This window comes from Diceros bicornis, chromosome 4 (assembly GCF_020826845.1).
Source record: "Diceros bicornis minor isolate mBicDic1 chromosome 4, mDicBic1.mat.cur, whole genome shotgun sequence".
NCBI lineage: Eukaryota > Metazoa > Chordata > Mammalia > Perissodactyla > Rhinocerotidae > Diceros > Diceros bicornis.
This window is the reverse complement of record NC_080743.1, coordinates 73,161,674-73,179,275: the sequence shown is the minus strand read 5'-3', so window position 1 is coordinate 73,179,275 and position 17,602 is coordinate 73,161,674. Positions and strand designations below refer to the sequence as shown.

The 17,602-nt window shown below is 35.5% G+C and overlaps 1 protein-coding gene across 1 annotated transcript in view; it reads left to right on the top strand.

The window, feature by feature from the left end:
• The window catches only part of LOC131404736 (membrane cofactor protein-like), a 33,413-nt gene extending 16,125 nt beyond the window's left edge, over positions 1-17,288 (top strand). The window contains 6 exon segments of the mRNA XM_058539739.1: positions 4,653-4,835; positions 5,396-5,440; positions 8,788-8,841; positions 10,344-10,379; positions 10,883-10,937; positions 16,717-17,288. Of these exon segments, the coding sequence (XP_058395722.1) occupies positions 4,653-4,835; positions 5,396-5,440; positions 8,788-8,841; positions 10,344-10,379; positions 10,883-10,937; positions 16,717-16,912 (569 nt within the window). The 3' untranslated portion in view covers positions 16,913-17,288.
• Positions 17,289-17,602: the final 314 nt, after the last annotated feature.

Genomic DNA, 17,602 nt, shown 5'->3' with positions numbered 1-17,602 from the left:
AACAATATGTTAACAAATAAAATCCTGTCATATATAAAAATAGGAATATATCATAATCAAGTAGAATTTAATCCATGAATGCAAGGTTGATTCAAATTCAGAAATTAATTAGTGTAATTTACCTTTTCAAGAGACTAAAGAAAAAAATCACATGATCATCTTAATAGAGGCAGGAAAAAAGCATTTAGTAGAATTCATCTTTTCATAATAAAACTTCTCAGCAAACTAGGAATAAAAGGGAACTGTCTGAAGGTGATAGACGGCACCTGCAAAAATCCCACAGCTAACATTATATTTACTGGTAAAAGACTAATTTATTTCCCACTAAGGTAGGAACAAGGGTGTGTATTCTCACCTCTCTATTCAGCATTGTATCTGAGGTCCTAGCCAGTACAATATGGGGAAAGATAGAAATAGATAAACATTTCAGAAAGGAAGAAATACAATAGACTTTATTCACTTATGACATGATTGTGTAGAAAATTTGAAAGACTAAAGTTTTAGCAAGGTTAGAAGACACAAGATCAACATACCGAAATCAACTGTATGTCTATACACTAGTAATAAACCATTAGGAATTGAAATTTAGTATTTACAGCAGCTCCAAAATACACAAAATACTGGCATGTGAATCTAACAACATGTGTGTAAGATTTGAGTGTGAAAAACAACAAAAGATGTATAAAAGAAATTAAAGAAGACCTTAATAAATAGAGAGTAATTCAGTGGTCATGAATTGGAAGACTCAGTATAATACAGGTGTCAGTTCTCCTTAATTGGTCTATAAATTCTGCACAATCTCAATAAAAATCCCAGCAGAACTTTTTGTAGAAATTGACAAACTCATTCTAAAATTTATGTGAAAATCCAGAAGTAGAATAGTCAAAAGAATTTTGAAAAAAAATTAGAGGACCCATTCTACTTAATGTCAAGACTTATTATAAAACATAACTATAAAGCATGTAATCAAGACAGTGTGCTATTGGTGCAAAGATAACCATATAGAGCAATGGAACAGAACAGGGAACCCAGAAATATACCCTTTCAAAAATGTCCAGTTGACTTTGTCACAGGTGTACAAACAATTCAGTGGAAAAATGGTAAAGTACAGGCACAATTGGACATACATATGCAAAAAAAAAAAGAACCCATGTTAGCACCATGTACATTTACTCAAAATGGATCTTATAGTTAAATGTAAAACCTAAAACTATAAGACTTAGTAGAAAACGTTTGTGACCTAGTGAAAGATTTCTTAAATACAACCCCAAAAGCATGATCCTTTAAAGAAAAAAAATTAATGTTAGGCTTCTTAAGTAATCAAAACTTCTACTCTCAAAAGAACACCATTAGAAGAATGAGAAAATGGAACCATAGACTGGGAGAAAATATTTGCAAAGCACATATCTGATAATGGACTTCTATTTACAATATATAAAGAATTCTCTAAACTCAATCATAAGAAAACATCCCAATTCTTAAAAAATGGACAGAATATTTGAATAGACCTATTTCACCAAAGGAGATGTACGGATGGCAAAAATGTACGTGAAAAAATTGCTCAATATCACTAGTAATCACAGAAATGTAATTTAAAACCACAATGAGATACATCTATGTACCTACTAGAATGGCTGAAAGTAAAAACAAATACAAAAAAGTAAAAATCCCAAGTACTGGCAAGGTATGGAGCACTTGGAACCTGCATACATTGCTGGTAAGAATGCAAAGGAGTATGAGCATTTTGAAACACAGCTTGGTAATTTCTTATAAAGTTAAACAGACACTTAACACACAACTCAGCAATCCGAGTAAAATGAACACATGTTCACAACGAAACCTGTATGAGAATATTCATTGAAGCCTTAATCATAATCAACCCACACTGGAAACAACCCACATGTTTTTCAACTAGTGGATGGATGAACAACTGTGATATATGCATACAATGGAATAAGACTCTGCAGTAGAAGAGAATGAGCATCTACTCTATGCAGCAACAGGAATAAATCTCACATGCATTACCCTAAGTGAAATAAGCCATACTCGGAGGCTGTGATCGCATTCTGACGTTCTGGAAAAGCAACACAGTAGAGAGAGAAAACAGATCAATGGTTGGCTCCTTGGGGCAGGTGGTTGGGGGTGTGTGGAGGGTTGATTATAAAGTGGCATGAGGAAATGTTGGGGGCTTATGGAACTTGTCTGTCTTTATTGGGGTGGTAATTACATGATTATTTGCATTTGTCAAAACATATACAACTGTACACTTAAAAGGGTGAGTTTTATTGTATATAAGTTATAGCGACTAAATCTAACTTAAAGAAAATCATTAGTGCAATTAACAGAGCACAGCAGAGAAAAGCATAGTGAACTGGGTGTCAGGGCAATAGAAATTCAACATGCTTTGGAAAGAAATATAAAGAAAGAGAGGGAGGTCCTTTGAGACCTGTGGGAGAGTAGCAAGCAGTCAAACATACACGTAACTGAAGTTTCAGGAAGAGAGGAGAAGGAACAGTACAGACAATTATTTGAGTAAATATGGGCCAAACATTATCATATTTGATGAAAAACAAAAACTACATACAGGTCCAGGAAATTCAGTGACCTAGCAGGATAAATAAATTCTTTAAATTTACCAGGAAAAACCACTGAACTAAACACATCCTGGTAAAACTAGTGAAACAAAAGATAAAAGAAAAAGCAGCCAGCGAGAGGGGAAACAAATCCATTATCTCCTCCCCCTACCCTCACAAGGAAGAATGACAGCTGCTTCCCTTAAGGAACTGTGGAGGAACTGTGGACACCAGAGGACAATAATACCTGCTAATGTGCTGAACGAGAAAGAAAACACCTAACCCAGAACTCTCTGTCGAGGGAAAGTCTTCAAAACTGAAGGTCAAATAAATAAAAACATTTTCAGATAAACAAGAGCTACGAGGATTTGTCACTAGCCAACCTGCACTACAAGAATTGCTCAAGGAAGTTCTTCAGGCTGAAGGGAAATGACACCTGAGGGAAACTCAGATCCAGGGGAAAGGAGGAAGAGCGCTCTTCTGTCTCACAAGCCTCTACACCATCTGGCCCTGAGCTATTGCTCGGGTTTTTTTTTTTTTTTTTAATTTTATTTATTTATTTATTTTTCCCCCAAAGCCCCAGTAGATAGTTGTATGTCATAGCTGCACATCCTTCTAGTTGCTGTATGTGGGACGCGGCCTCAGCATGGCCAGAGAAGTGGTGCGCTGGTGCGCGCCCGGGATCCGAACCCGGGCCGTCAGCAGCAGAGTCCGTGCACTTAACCACTAAGCCATGGGGCTGGCCCTGTTGCTCAGGTTTAATCTCAAAAGATGTTGTCTTGTATTCAGTGCCCAGGCCAGATGTTTTGTTTTGTTTTGTTTTCCAAATTCTGCCAAGCCCATTAATGGGTCCTGAAATCAATCTAGAGGTTCATGACCAGCGTTTACGTCTTCAGAAGTAGAGTGGAATGGGAAGTACCAGAGTGCACTGGTATGGAGGCTAAGTACTCACTTTGTTGCAGGCCTGTGTGCTTGTATACTGGTTTACAACGTAAAATGTGTTTCTTGGTCTCTGGGTTGCAGGCCAAAATGTTTGGAAAACACTTCCCTAACTCCACTGGCCTTTCTATTTCGTGAACATCCCAGTTCGGGTATGTTGTTGCCTCTGAACTTTGTCTTTTTTTTCTTTTTTAATTTTTATTTATTTATTTTTTTCCCCCAAAGCCCCAGTAGATAGTTGTATGTCATAGTTGCACAGCATTCTAATTGCTGTATGTGGTACGGGGGCCTCAGCACGGTCGGAGAAGCGTTGCGTTGGTGCACGCCTGGGGTCCGAACCCGGGCCGTCAGCAGCGGAGCATGCACACTTAACTGCTAAGCCACTGGGCCGGCCCTGACCTTTGTGTTTGCATATCTTTGCATGTCTAGCTTCTTTGCAGCTTTTAAATTTGAGCTCAATATTCCCTTCTCAAAAAGTCTTCCCTAACTTTCTCAAAAAGCAGGGTACCGTAACCAGTGTTTGCATGCTTAAAAAAAAACCCTAGAGCTAGAGAGCTAGAGAGTATTTTGGGGGGACGGCCCAGCGGCATAGTGATTAACTTGGTGTGCTCCACTTGGTGGCCCTGTATTTGCTTGTTCAGATCCTGAGATTTGATCTCCGCACCGCTTCTCAAGCCATGCTGTGGCAGGCGTCCTACATGTAAAAGTTAGACGAAGATGGGCACAGATGTTAGCCCAGGGCCAATCTTCCTCAGCAATAATAGGGTGAGGATTGGCAACAGATGTTAGCTAAGGGGTAATTTTCCTCACCAAAAAAAAAAAAGTTGCTTTTGAATTTACCTGGACTTTGTGTATGGTAGTCTGACCTTTCTAAAAACTTGTCAGTAATGAAAAAAAATGTAGGAAAGCCAAAAAAGTATAATGGTAGTCTATTCTAGGTAGAAAAATGTTGTTAGATTTCTCTAAATCTGTTTACCTGGAAATAAAATGCCCACATAAAGTTTTGGTTTTTTTAAATTAACATCTTGCCTTTCATTCCATGTCTCTTTGTTCCCACTGGAAATTGCTACTTTGCACTAGTTTTTCTAGTGCTCTGTTAAAGCATCTTTCCATTTATTCTGTAATTTCTCCACTTTTCAGTGGTCAAATGTGAACATCCAGTACTCGAAAATGGAAGACTGGTATCAGGATTTGGAAAGAAATTTTACTACAAAGCGACAGTCGTATTTGAATGCAACCGGGGTTTTTACCTCAGTGGCAGCGACACAGTTGTGTGTGGCGCTAACAGTACTTGGGAGCCTGCAATGCCAACCTGCATTAACGGTACAAAGTGTCTTCTTCCTTCTTGTTTTGTTTTCTTTCTCAGATTTTATTTCTTTGATGTTAAATATCAATGGTATGGAATAATTGAAAAGAAATAATTTTAGTATTTTACTCTGTCTTGTATTCATTTCTGTGACACATGTATGACAAAATCCACAAGGAATTCTTCTGTTCTGATTTTGCATGTTTTCATAGGGTCTTAGCACCTTATGTACATCACACAGGTGTATAAATCTCTAGTGTTCTGCTTTTGTATGTGTACAAATGGATAACAACCATTTTTGAGAAAATTGAAGCATGGGAATTTTTACCTAAATAAGTCAAGAATAAAAAGCATAATTCATATAAATAAAAAGAAAGCACTAATTCCCAAGTGGGTGATCCAGTCTACATTATTTTGTTTTCCAGTACTGATTGCTCTCAGTACCAAACCTCTGATTTTGAATCATTCACGTTTAGTAACTCCTGGTTCTGTTTTTCAGAAATCTTTTCAATTCCTGGTGCAAATGCCAGCAATCACTCCCAAGTGTTTGATCCAGTCTACATTTTTTGTTTTCCAGTGTCAACAATTCCCAGTACGAAACCTCCAATTTCCAGTGTCTCAGGTTGATTAACTTTCTGCTTATATTTTTCAAAATCCTTTAAGTTTCTGGTGATTTTTTCAAAATTCTTTAAATGTCTGGGGATTTACACTCATTTATCATTGTAGTATTTCTGCTGTTGGGGACTGTACCACACCTCGCTCATATTCTTTATAGTTATCGCTGGTGCTAGCTCTCTACCTGGAACAGGCCCTCTGTTTAAATTCTAATTCTATGTATCATGTTTTTTTGAACTATTCTGCTATCAGTGGTCATTTGTATGTGTAGAAGTTTTACAGTAATAGGTAGTTGGATGTATTGATCTTTTCCCTAAATGCTATGAGTATTATGTCTTTCTTATACGAGCTTTAGATCTTTCCCATGCTAAATTATATAAACATTTCAGCCATGCATTCTGATTTCATTCCTTACATTTAAAGCGTTGGTACATCTGAAATTCATTATGGTACATGGAATGAGATAGGTTTCCTCTCCACTCTACCGACCCCATCGTATGGCTAAGTGCACACATTGTTGAATAAGTTTTTCTCTCCAACTATTTGGAAGTGCCAATTTTTATCGTACATTAAATTCATAGGTGTTCCAGTCATCTTGCTGTTCCCTTGAACGCTGTCCAATCCTGTGCCAGCACCCAATTGTTTCTTTTCACTATAGTTCTATGACATGTTTTAATATCTGGTAGAACACTTTCTTTTCAGAAATGTTCAGGCTACTCTATTATGTTAATTTTTCAAGATCAACTTTTATTTTAATTTTTACTGTTTTAACCCTTTTAAGTATACATATCAGTGGCATTAAGTACATTCACATTGTTGTGCAACCATCACTACTTTCTATCTCCAAAACTTTTTCATCATCTCAAGCTGAGTCTTTATATCCCATAATAAGAACTCTTCATTCCCCCAGGCAGGTAACCACTATTCTACTTTCTATGTCTATGAATTTGACTATCCTAAGTTCCTCACAGAAGTGGAATCACTTCTGGCTTATTTCACTCAGCATAACATGTTCTGGCTTATTTCACTTAGCATAACATGTTCTGGCTTATTTCAGTTAGCGTGATGTTTTTAAATTTCATCCATCTTGTAGCATGTATCAGAACTTTATTTCTTTTTATAGCTGAATAATATTCCATTGTTTGTATATGCCACATTTAGTTTGTCCATTCATCTTTTGATAGACTCTTGGGTTGTTCCCACATTTTGGCTCTTCTGAGTAATACTTCTCTGAATATTGGCATTCTAGTATCTGAGTCCTTGTTTTCAATTTTAGGGAGTATATACAGAGGAGTAGAATTGCTGGATTATATGGTAATTCTGTGTTTACTTTTTTGAGGAACAACTATCCTGTCTTCCACAGTGGCTGCACCATTTTACTGTCCCACCAGTGATGCACAAAGGTTCCAATTTCTCCGCCTCTTGGCCAACACTTGTTATTTTCTGTTTTTTGGTAATAGATAGTAATACATGTGAAGTAGTATCTCATTGTGGCTTTTATTTGCATTCCCTAATGATTAGTGATTGTCTTTTCATATGCTTATTGGTCTTTCCTATATCTTCTTTGGAGAAATGACTATTCAGTCTTTGGCCTATTTTGAATTGGGTTTTTTTTTTTTTTTTTTTTTTAACTTTTAGGGGGTTATCATATATTTTGGATATTAATCACTTATCCAATATATGATTTGCAGATGTTTCCTCCCATTCTGTGGATTGCCTTTTCACTGTTGATAGTGTCCATCGATGCACATGTTTTTTAATTTTGAAGAAGTCCAATTTATCTATTTTTTCTTTGGTTGCCTATGCTTTGGTGTCACATCCAAGAAGTCATTGCCAGGTCCAACATCATGAAGCTTGTCCTCCATGTTTTCTTCTAAGAATTTTATAGCTTTGTAAGTTTAGTTCTTTGATCCATTTTGAATTAATTTTTGTATATTGTGTAAGGTAAAGGACCAAATTCATTCTTTTTCCTATAGATATCCAGTTTTCCAAGAACCATTTGTTGAAAAAACTACTGTTTCCTCACGGAATGTTCTTAGCACCTTTGTGGACAATCATTTGACCATATATGCGAGGGTCAATTTCTGAGCCCTCTATTCTATTCCATTGGTTTGTATGTCTGTCTTTATGCCAGTACCACTTTGTTCTGAGTACTGTAGTTTTTTATAAGTTGTGAAATCAGGATGCGAGAGTCCTTTCAAGTTTACTCTTCTTTTTCAAGGTTGTCTTGACTGTTCCTAGTCCCTTGAGATGTCTCATGAATTATAGGTTGGATTTTTCTATTTCAACAAAATGCACGTTCAAGATGTGATAGGGGTTGCATTTAATCTGTAGATTGCTTGGTATGGTATTAACTTCTTAACAAATTAACTCTTCCAATCCATGAACACAGGATACGTTTTCGTTTATTTATGTCTTCTTCAGTTTCTTTCAGCAATGTTTTTTGTAGTTTTTGGTATATGAGTCTTTCACCTCCTTGGTTAAGTTTATTCCTAAGTATTTTATTCTTTTTGATGCTATTATGAATGAAATTGTTTTTTAATTTCATTTTTGGATTGTTCATTGTTAATGTGTAGAAATGCAACTGAATTTTGTTTGTTGATTTTGTAGCTGCAACTTTGCTGAATTCATTTATTCTAACAGGTTTGTGTTTGTGTGTGTGTGTGTGTGTGTGTGTGTGTATGAGTATGTGTGCACGTGCATATCTTTAGAATTTTCTATGTAAAAAAATATGTCATCTGAAACAGGGATCATTTTGTTTCGTCCTTCTCAATTTGGGTGCTTTTTATTTCTTTTTCTTGCCTCATTGCTCTGACTAGAACTTCCAATATTATGTTGAATGGAGGCAACAAACACAGGAATCCTGTCCTGTTCCTTATCTTAAGGGAAAAACTCTCAGTCTTTCACCATTGACGATGATGTTAGCTATGGGTTTTTTTATAAATGAACTTTACTATGCTGTAGTTTCCTTTTATTGCAAATCAACTTCTAAATGGTTTATTAAGCCCTCCTGTATCTTTTCATTTTAAGGAAAATCACATTGAGTCAGTAGGCTAATTTTGACAATACACTAATGATAAATTTTCTTGCTGTACCACAGAATTGTCACAGGAAATGTTACTAGACAGAAAGAAGAGTGCTAATGACATTAAATATAACTTCATAAGACTTTGTGATACTACTTTTAATGAGAAGCATTAATATAATTTATATATGAAAATGAAGTTATGAAGGTTTTTGTACAAAGGCAAAAAGTCAAACCTGTGAATTTAACTGTCTTTTAAGCCTCATTATTTTTTATTCTTCTTATTTTTTTTTCTTTTTACTTATTTCCATTTTTTTCTTTTTTTCTAGAACATTCCAGTCCCAGTGATGAATCACCACCACTTAAAGGCTTGAAAACTTTAGGTATTATTTTCGTTACTAATAACCCTGCATTGTGAGACCCTAGAGTTCTTCATGGAAATATCATATTTCAGTTTTCTGTAGTTAGAGAAATAACAATGTTTCACAAATTGGTGATAATTGACATTTGTAGTTATTTTAATAGTGCAGAAACAATGACAAATGGAAGTGGTAGTATGTGTAGACACATGCAGATCATACATTTCTTCAGAGGTCCCCCACATTAGGATTCCTAGCAAGGCAAGATAACTTTCTTAAATGCTATGGTTATATGTAGGTTAAAATATATAAAACATAACTTGCTTCTCATGTGATAGTGTTACTTTGAGATGACAATTTGTAGATAAATTTTCTTTCTATTCATGCCTTGTGTACACAACCTTAAAATACTATAAGTTGGTGAGGTTTTTCTATAACCAGCTGGTGTAGCACACTTTCTGTAGGCTCACATAGTTCACACAATTCGTGTTAAAGAAAATAATGAAGTATAGTTGTGACAGTTAAATGAAATACAAAGATTTCTTGATGAATAAATTAAGAAAACTCTCTATTACTTTTATTTACATTAGATGAGCTTAGTAAGGTTAATCCTTTTATAAAATGCACTTTAGACTTGTTATATTTTCCCTCTGAACACTGTGGTCAAATTGTCATTGTGCCAGGAACTCCAGTGCCATCTTAAGATGTGAAATAGTTGATGATTTTTTCTGAAATGAAAACAGCAGAGTTAACATGACATTTTACGCTTTGACTTATAGAAATTTAATAAAAATAATGGCAGTTTAGAAGGAGTGGTACTACTGACCAACATTTCTGCGAATCAAGATTTTGTAGTATTATTTATTGCTCTCTGGACAGTTAGAACATGTTAACTTAAATGCATGTTTAAGTTTCTCTGCATAATTTTTATCCATGTGCCTGATGTTTCATTTTACATTCTCAGATTTTCCTCGGTAATTTGGACTATGTCTTAATTTTTTGTTGGGGTGGGGCATAAGGATAGGTTGATGATAAGATAAGATATTGTTTGTGAAGACTCAGCAAATAGCATCTTTGTGATCGATTAATGGAACTTTATATATGACTTATTCCACAGACTCACTTTCGGGGAGAAAATATGAATTAAATTCCTAAAAAAATCATTAGAAATGATAGAATGAATAGTGAACTAAACCAATTGTTTTTAAAACAATTTTCCTCCAATCTAGTGAATTCTAATTGTTGTAATAACCTTTACTAAATAACCTGGTGTGGTAGCTACAGCACCAAACAAGGAAAAGTGAGGTTCCTATGACGAGTTTCACAAGTTGGACCCTAAACCTGGAATCTGATTAGAAGGGTTCTGTGATCAAAATGACCTAGATGCACTAGCAGGCACGTTAAAACTAGATTGATAAATTTTTCTTTGCTGTAGTTTTTAGGTGATATGACCAGAATGAAAATACAGCTGCTATCTGGAGGTCCCTATGTGCTCGATTATCTTCAAACTTTTCATTTTTTCACAGGTGTAGGAATCAAGGCTCTGATTGTTATCTGTGTACGTAAGTATCCCAGTCTTTCATAGTACTTCAAATATTACTGTGAAGAAGTACATTATTTTCTTAATGATTTTTCGTTTCTATAGTTTTTATGGCTTGAAATGAAGTAAACCAGTCTAGGAACCTGAGCTTTTCTATGATATACTACCTCGTCTTGGTGATTGTATATTCTTTTATATTCTATATGTCCACTTAGTAACAAACCCTAAATAATATATGTTTTTTCAAGATAATTAGTCATATGAGTTTGCTTCCCACATATACTTTGGGTAATTTTCTAAATTAAGCAAGGCCTCTTCTCTGACTTACTGTGGACTGTTCAAGTGATGCCGGGAAACTGGATTTAGATGCTAAAGAGTCCAAATGGAATATAAATGTATATGTGCTTAAATAAAATAACCTTTTGTGGCCACTGAAATGTAACCACCATTTATTTCTTCTGCTAGATTTTCAATCATGGTAATTAGTTTTCAGTCACATGTCACTTGTTTCCTGGTTTCTTGTAGTTGGTGGAGGAATTGGTGGCACCATCCTGTATAAATATCGCACCAGGAAGAGAGGGTAAATTAAAGCATGCTTCTTCTAACTTATTGGTTCTTCTTATTCTTGACATATGTCTGTGCAGCTTTTGTTTGTACTTTGCATTGCATGCTGTCTTCTTTAAAAATGTGCCTGCATGAGTGTGCCATTGGAATTGTATTTCTTTACTAAAAATATTTTCAGCTGCTTTTAATATAATTGTAACAAGAGTAACCTGTGCAGAGTTGCTTCAGCTATTATGACTGTACAAAAAATCTCTGTGGGATTTGAGGTTTAAGTTCTGCAGTGAATCATGGACCATCATGGGGCCCTCCCTACCCTAATGGGGTATACCCCATTTCCTGAATTGGACTAGTGGCCAAGATTAAATTTAAAATAAGTCACTGTGGACTTGGACAGTTGAATTCACAGGAATTTTCATGATGAAAGTTCCTTTTGTCAGTGTAACGTAGGTAGTTGTAAGGAGCTCTGTAGTTGTCTCCTTCAGATACACTTTTGATTTCTTTTCACGTTGAGTTGTTATTTATACATGTGAAACTGGGGAATTAGAGCAACAGTACTTGATTTCCCTCTTATGTTCTCTTAATTTACTAGGTTGCAGTAAAACTGATGGGGTTAAACTTAAAGTTGCTGAGAGGGGTAAGATTTACAAGGCACATTAACTTTGGCTTTTTATCTATAAAATGAAAAAGGGAGAGGAGGTTAGAATAGAAAAAATGTACAAGTACATGTCTTCTAAGGAGAATAGAGATTTTAAGCGGCAAACTTAAATTTTAATGAGATAATTTAGAATTTAATGAAAGAATAAATCCTCAAGTACAGACCAAGATTAGGTGCTTTGGAATTTCTGATTTTTAGTGAATTTTTTTTCCCTGTTGCTTTGGAAATAGCTTTGAAATCAAACTAAGAATTTTAAGACTTTTGCTATTCATGGTTTTGTGATATACTTTCCTTTGATATTAATCATTGGGTTTGGACTATGCCATAAAAGTACATTCTTCACTCATAAAAAGCTTAAACTTTTTAAATATTAACTGCTTATCTTTTTAAAATACTCATGATGCCTTCATTTGAATCTTAAATCTTATATTTGTGGAATACATGGTATGCATATTTGATTTCACTATCAATAGGGTATTTTTAAAATTACATTACACAGCAGTCTGACTAGGAAATACTATCAGTGGGATATTTTTACAAGTCCAAAATGTTCGTGTAGAAATGACTTCTCAAGAAAGTAAAACAAAAGAACTGTCTGCTCCTCGCTTTCCTTCTTTGTTTAAAACATCACTGCGTCAGAATCCTTAAAGCTCTCTTTGTTAAGTGCTAATAAAACTCTTTCTAGCTACTAAAGGACCCTTTAAAGCTGAACAGTTATCTGAGCGTTGTTCCCCTAGATTAAAGGCTCGATAGCATCAGCGATCTAAGATTCCATTTCTGATGAGCTCCCAGGTGACATTGCTGCTGGGCCTGGACTTCACTTCCGCTGCTCCGCCAGCAGCGGAGCGTGCGCACCTGACTGCTAAGCCACGGGGCCGGCCCTATGTGTATGATTTTTAAATGGGTATGGGGTAATACTCAGCTTTATTTTGATTTTCTTTTCTTTTTTTTTTAAATTATTTATTTATTTATTTATTTTTTCCCCCAAAGCCCCAGTAGATAGTTGTATGTCATAGCTGCACATCCTTCTAGTTGCTGTATGTGGGACGCAGCCTCATCATGGCCGGAGAAGCGGTGCGTCAGAGCGTGCCCGGGATCTGTACCCGGGCCACCAGCAGCGGAGCGTGCGCACTTAACCGCTAAGCTACAGGGCCGGCCCATTGATTTTCTTTTAAAAAAGTCAAGATTTTTATTATATTCTTTGCATTATTTAATGTCCATAATATTCTCCCCAAATTGGCTGTTGTTGCCTGAGAAACTCCTTTACAAGACTATAAAATGTATGCAGTTACTTCTCTGTTTGTAGGGGTAACTCTGGAAGCAGGGCACCAGACACAGATAATCCCAAATTGCTGTTAAAACTTGGTTCAGAATGGATTTGATGTAAACTGTACTTATGATGATTTGGTAACACAATTGCCCTTCTACATCCTTCACAGCACAGTACAAAAATAGTATAAGTAGTCATTTTAAGATCATTAAACATATTTAAAGTACTTGATAAAGATGGCCACAAGGTTGAAGTATTCTGCTATAGTTTTCTGTTTCTTGTTTTTCAGCTAAGAATAGAGTAGGATCACAATTGGTCTGAAATGCACCCCATCTACACGCTCGTTCCTTTTCCCCTGCAGTGTCTTTTCTTACCTAATGTTTCTACCAGACTTTCTAGTCTTGGGATCCACAGCCCTTCCCTGTCCTTTGCTACTGCTTGAGTCCTGTTTCCCATGTCATGACTGTGTGATTCCCAAAAACAGATGCCTTTAGTTCAATGTTTTCACTTATTTGTAATGATTTTTCTTCCATAAATGCATGATTTTCTTTACTCTGGTTAAATCATTCCTGGATAAGTGAGAGTTCGCTAAATTCTTTAGAATTATTTGCATAATTTATGTATTTTATTACCTGTGACTAAATAGGTTTTATTTTTTTCCATCAAGGTTATTTATTATTTGTTATAATTTAAACCTGTTTTTAATGTTATATTAATAATGACTAATTCAATAACTTTGTAATTTTTAAGCTATCTCCTTAAATAAATGTTACAACAGTTTTTTGGATTTAATGTATATATAGTGGCCAGTTCCGGTAGTGGGAAGTGTAATGTCATGGGAAAAAAAATTGAAAGATGAAATTAACTTGAACATTTTTCTACTTAACTCTCAAATTCTTGAGCATTGAACAAACTCTTCAAAAAATTTGAAAGAAAATTAATAAATAAATCTTTTGTAATTAGTTTTGATAGCAAATTTATGAAATTTAGATCAGTCCCAGAAAAATGGGAGGTCATGTATTAAGTTTTACAGGGATCTTCCTCAGGTTGAAAACAAATGAGCCTGGGAAAAAACCGTACTCAGTGCAAAAGTCCAGATGCATCTGAGAATGTATGACGTCATAAAATTGATGTCCAACATGGTATTACATGGATTTAATATATGCTCTGTGTATTCCCTCAAAATAAGGTGCTGGAGTCTAGGACCCCTTCTCCTCACACAGTCTGTTTTCTGAGAGAGAGAGTTTACAGTATTCACTTCAGGCTAAATGGTTTCAGAGGTAAACAGATTGCACAGAAATTCAGAATCTGTTCATCTGCTGGGTGATCTATAAGACTTCCAAGTTAAAGTAGCTTCTTGTACAAACTTCCTGTTTCAAGTTCCTAAGTGAGAATCAGTAAAGTCGTAATTTATGAACCTAGGGATCAGCTTTACCTCCATTCTCTGTCATTGATTTGACCCTACTTATTATGCCACTCTCGCTACCTTTGGGTTTGATGTCACTATTATATTCAGCCCTTTTCCCTTCCTCCGTTCAGCACATACCTAACTGGTGAGAGCCATAGAGAAGTAAAATTTATTCCCCTCTGAGAAGAAGAGATGAGAGAAAGGTTTGCTTTTATCATTAAAAGGTATCTGCTTCCTGTTGTGTTTCTTTTCAGAGATGTCATTTCTTTTGAAGAATATTCAGTGAATATTGAGACAGCAATGACCTGAGCTAAGATATGTGGGCAGGAAACATCAGAGGACACTCAGAGTCCTGTTGCCTTTGCTCAGTGATTGGTGTCTTCTGCCATTCCTGTTCTAAACGTAACGTGAAGTGTCCTTATGGCTTTTGTCAGGCCTCCATTAGAGTAATGTCCCCCTCATCCTTTTATCAGACTATCTAGCTTCCTGTACTTTCTACCAGCTGTGAATCCAAAAGTCAGGAAGTTTTTTAGCCAAATTGGAAATAATCACAGAATCTGTTCATTTTAAGTACAGGGAGAAAAAAAGTCCTTTTACAGAAACCAAAATAAATTTTACTTAATTTTGTAAATGTTTTCAATGTGATCTTGTAAATAATTCTGTAAAGGCATTTATCTGTTTCCTTTGACCAGAATATTTTTAGCATATGAAAGAGAAACCAACAAAAAAATCGTCAGGTTTTGAAAAATTATGACTTGTGCTAACTTAAACCCTTTGACCCCAACCACCTTCTGTCTTTGAGTGAAATGAATCAGAAATGTTCCTTTATTTGTGCCAAAATGTGTGTCTACATAGCTAGAAAGAGAGGGAGATGTGTATCCCACCACTCACAACGTGAGGCGCTACCCGAGGTTACAACCAAGAGTTTGGGAGAGATTCTGCAAAGGGCAACAGGAAGGGCAATTTCTTGGTAAAAGCCGAGTGGTGTCTGTGGTCACGGGAAAGGGAGAGACAGAACATACCAGCTAGAAGGGCAGTCTGGGCCCACCCAGCCCTGTGTGTCTTCCTGGGCTCCCAGCATTCCTTTGAGGCTAAAGCCAACCAGGAAAGTAGTTTCCACACTGTCGTGAGCTTCAAGGTGTCTATTAACATTTGAAGTTAGTTAAATGAACGCTGAACTTAATAGAAAATATCTGTAATTAGTGATTCAGTTTCAGATATTTACCATCTTTAGATAGCTTCATTGTTTCATCAAGTAAATATTTCTTTAAATTTATATTAATGCTTATTTATCTTTCTCATATATTGGATTTCTATTTAAAGAAAAGGATTCCACTACTACGGAAACAAAAAACTATATTGACTTCAAAAATAGAAAAATAGAACAGTCTTGAAGAAATACTGACTGGCCTAATTAAATCACTCACCACAATAGTCCTTAAAAATTGCTATCTTGCAAGTACAGTACTGTGCCAGTGATGGTTCATAATGATGGGCTCTGCCACAAAGAGAAATATTCAAGTATCCGAAATTAACATGGTTAGCTGTTACATTGGTAGGCATCCCTGAAGTGTTTGCTGTAGGAAGCATGACTAGCCCAAATTTAGTTTTGGTCTATTATAGTGAATTTACTAAGGCAGGGACTAGAACTACATTTTCCAATTCAATAGGCAATAGCAATGACTGGCTAATGAGGCGCTTCAAAAGTGGCTAGTCCAATGGAAGATGTGCTAGAGGTGTAAAATACACTCCAGATTTCAAAGACTTAGCATGAAAAAATGTAAAATAAATGGGAAAATGTTAATATTTTGACTGTATTGGGCTAAGTGATGTATATTAAAATTAATTTTGCCTGTTCTTTTACTTGTCTAAATGTGGCTTATAGAAAATTTAAGATTACCTATGTGATTCACAGTATATTTCTCTGGATAGCACTGGTCAGAATAATAGATTTTAGAAAGATATCTATTGTTACAATCAAAGTGTGATGGAAACTTTAGTTATTTAGGAGAATCTCTTACTGGAACACAGGATTTCCTTGACAGTGAGGTGTAAATGAGGCATTATTGAATTTGAACACTGTGGGAATCGTTACCTTTTTAAAAATTTCGTTTCAGAGCCAGATTTAAAATTGTGATATTAGGAAAACACGTGTTTCTCTCCAGTCTTTCCCACTGGCCCTAAGTTAAAACGAGAAAATATTTACTAAGTACTTTATAAGCGATTGCTCTATTTCTTGTTTTGGAGGGAATCAAAAATATCATACAGGGATAGGAGAAATGTTTCTAGAGGGAGAGTAGTTGAACATTTGAAATTACTTTATTTCCTAGTTCAGGAACTCTTGATACTATAAATACAGGGGTTTGTTTTTAATTCTCTGTTTTCTAAGTGGGATTCTGAAATTAAATTTCTGTGCTTAATGATGTTTATCTCTGATGCTGTCTTTTTATCTTGCCTTGTAGGGAAGCAGAGGTTAGCACTGCATACAGCACTTACCAGAATAAATCAACCATTCCAGCAGATCAGGCACCCTACATGGTTTCCACAAACCAGTGCATCAGTTTATCTTTTGATTCTTTTAAAATGTTAAGATCTATAGTAAATTCATATAGCTACTATGGAAAACAGTATGGAGGTTCCTCAAAAAATGAAAAATAGAACTACCATATGATCCAGCAATTCCACTTCTTGGTATTGACCTAAAAGAAACTAAATCACTATGTAGAAGAGCTATCTTCACCTCCGTGTTTATTACAGCATTATAATAATAACCAAGACATGGAAACAACCTAAGTGTCCATTGACGGATGAATGGATAAGCAATATGGTATATGTATATATAATGGAATACTATTCTGCCATAAAAAAAGAAGGAAGTCCTGCTATTTGTGAAAACATGGATGGACCTTGAGGGCATTAAGTGAAATAAGTCATAGAGAGAGAGAGAATTACTGTGTAATCTCGTTTATATGTGGCATGTTAAAAAACTAAACTCATAGAAAAAGAAATTAGATGTCTGGTTGCCAGAGGTGGCAGAGGGTGGAGAGTGGGGGTGGAATTGGGTGAAGTTAGTCAAAAGGTACGAACTTCCAGTTATAAGATAAACAAGTACTGGGATGTAATGTACAGTGTGGTGACTATAATTAGTAATACTGTATTGTATTTTGGCAAGTGGCTAGGAGAGTAGATCTTAAAAGTTCTGATCACAAGGAAGAAAAATATTTTTTTGTAACTATGTGAGGTGATGGATGTTAACTAAATTTATCGTAGTAGTCATTCTGCAAAATATACATTATCAAATCTTTATGCTGTACAGCTTAAACTCATAGAATATGTCAATTATATCAA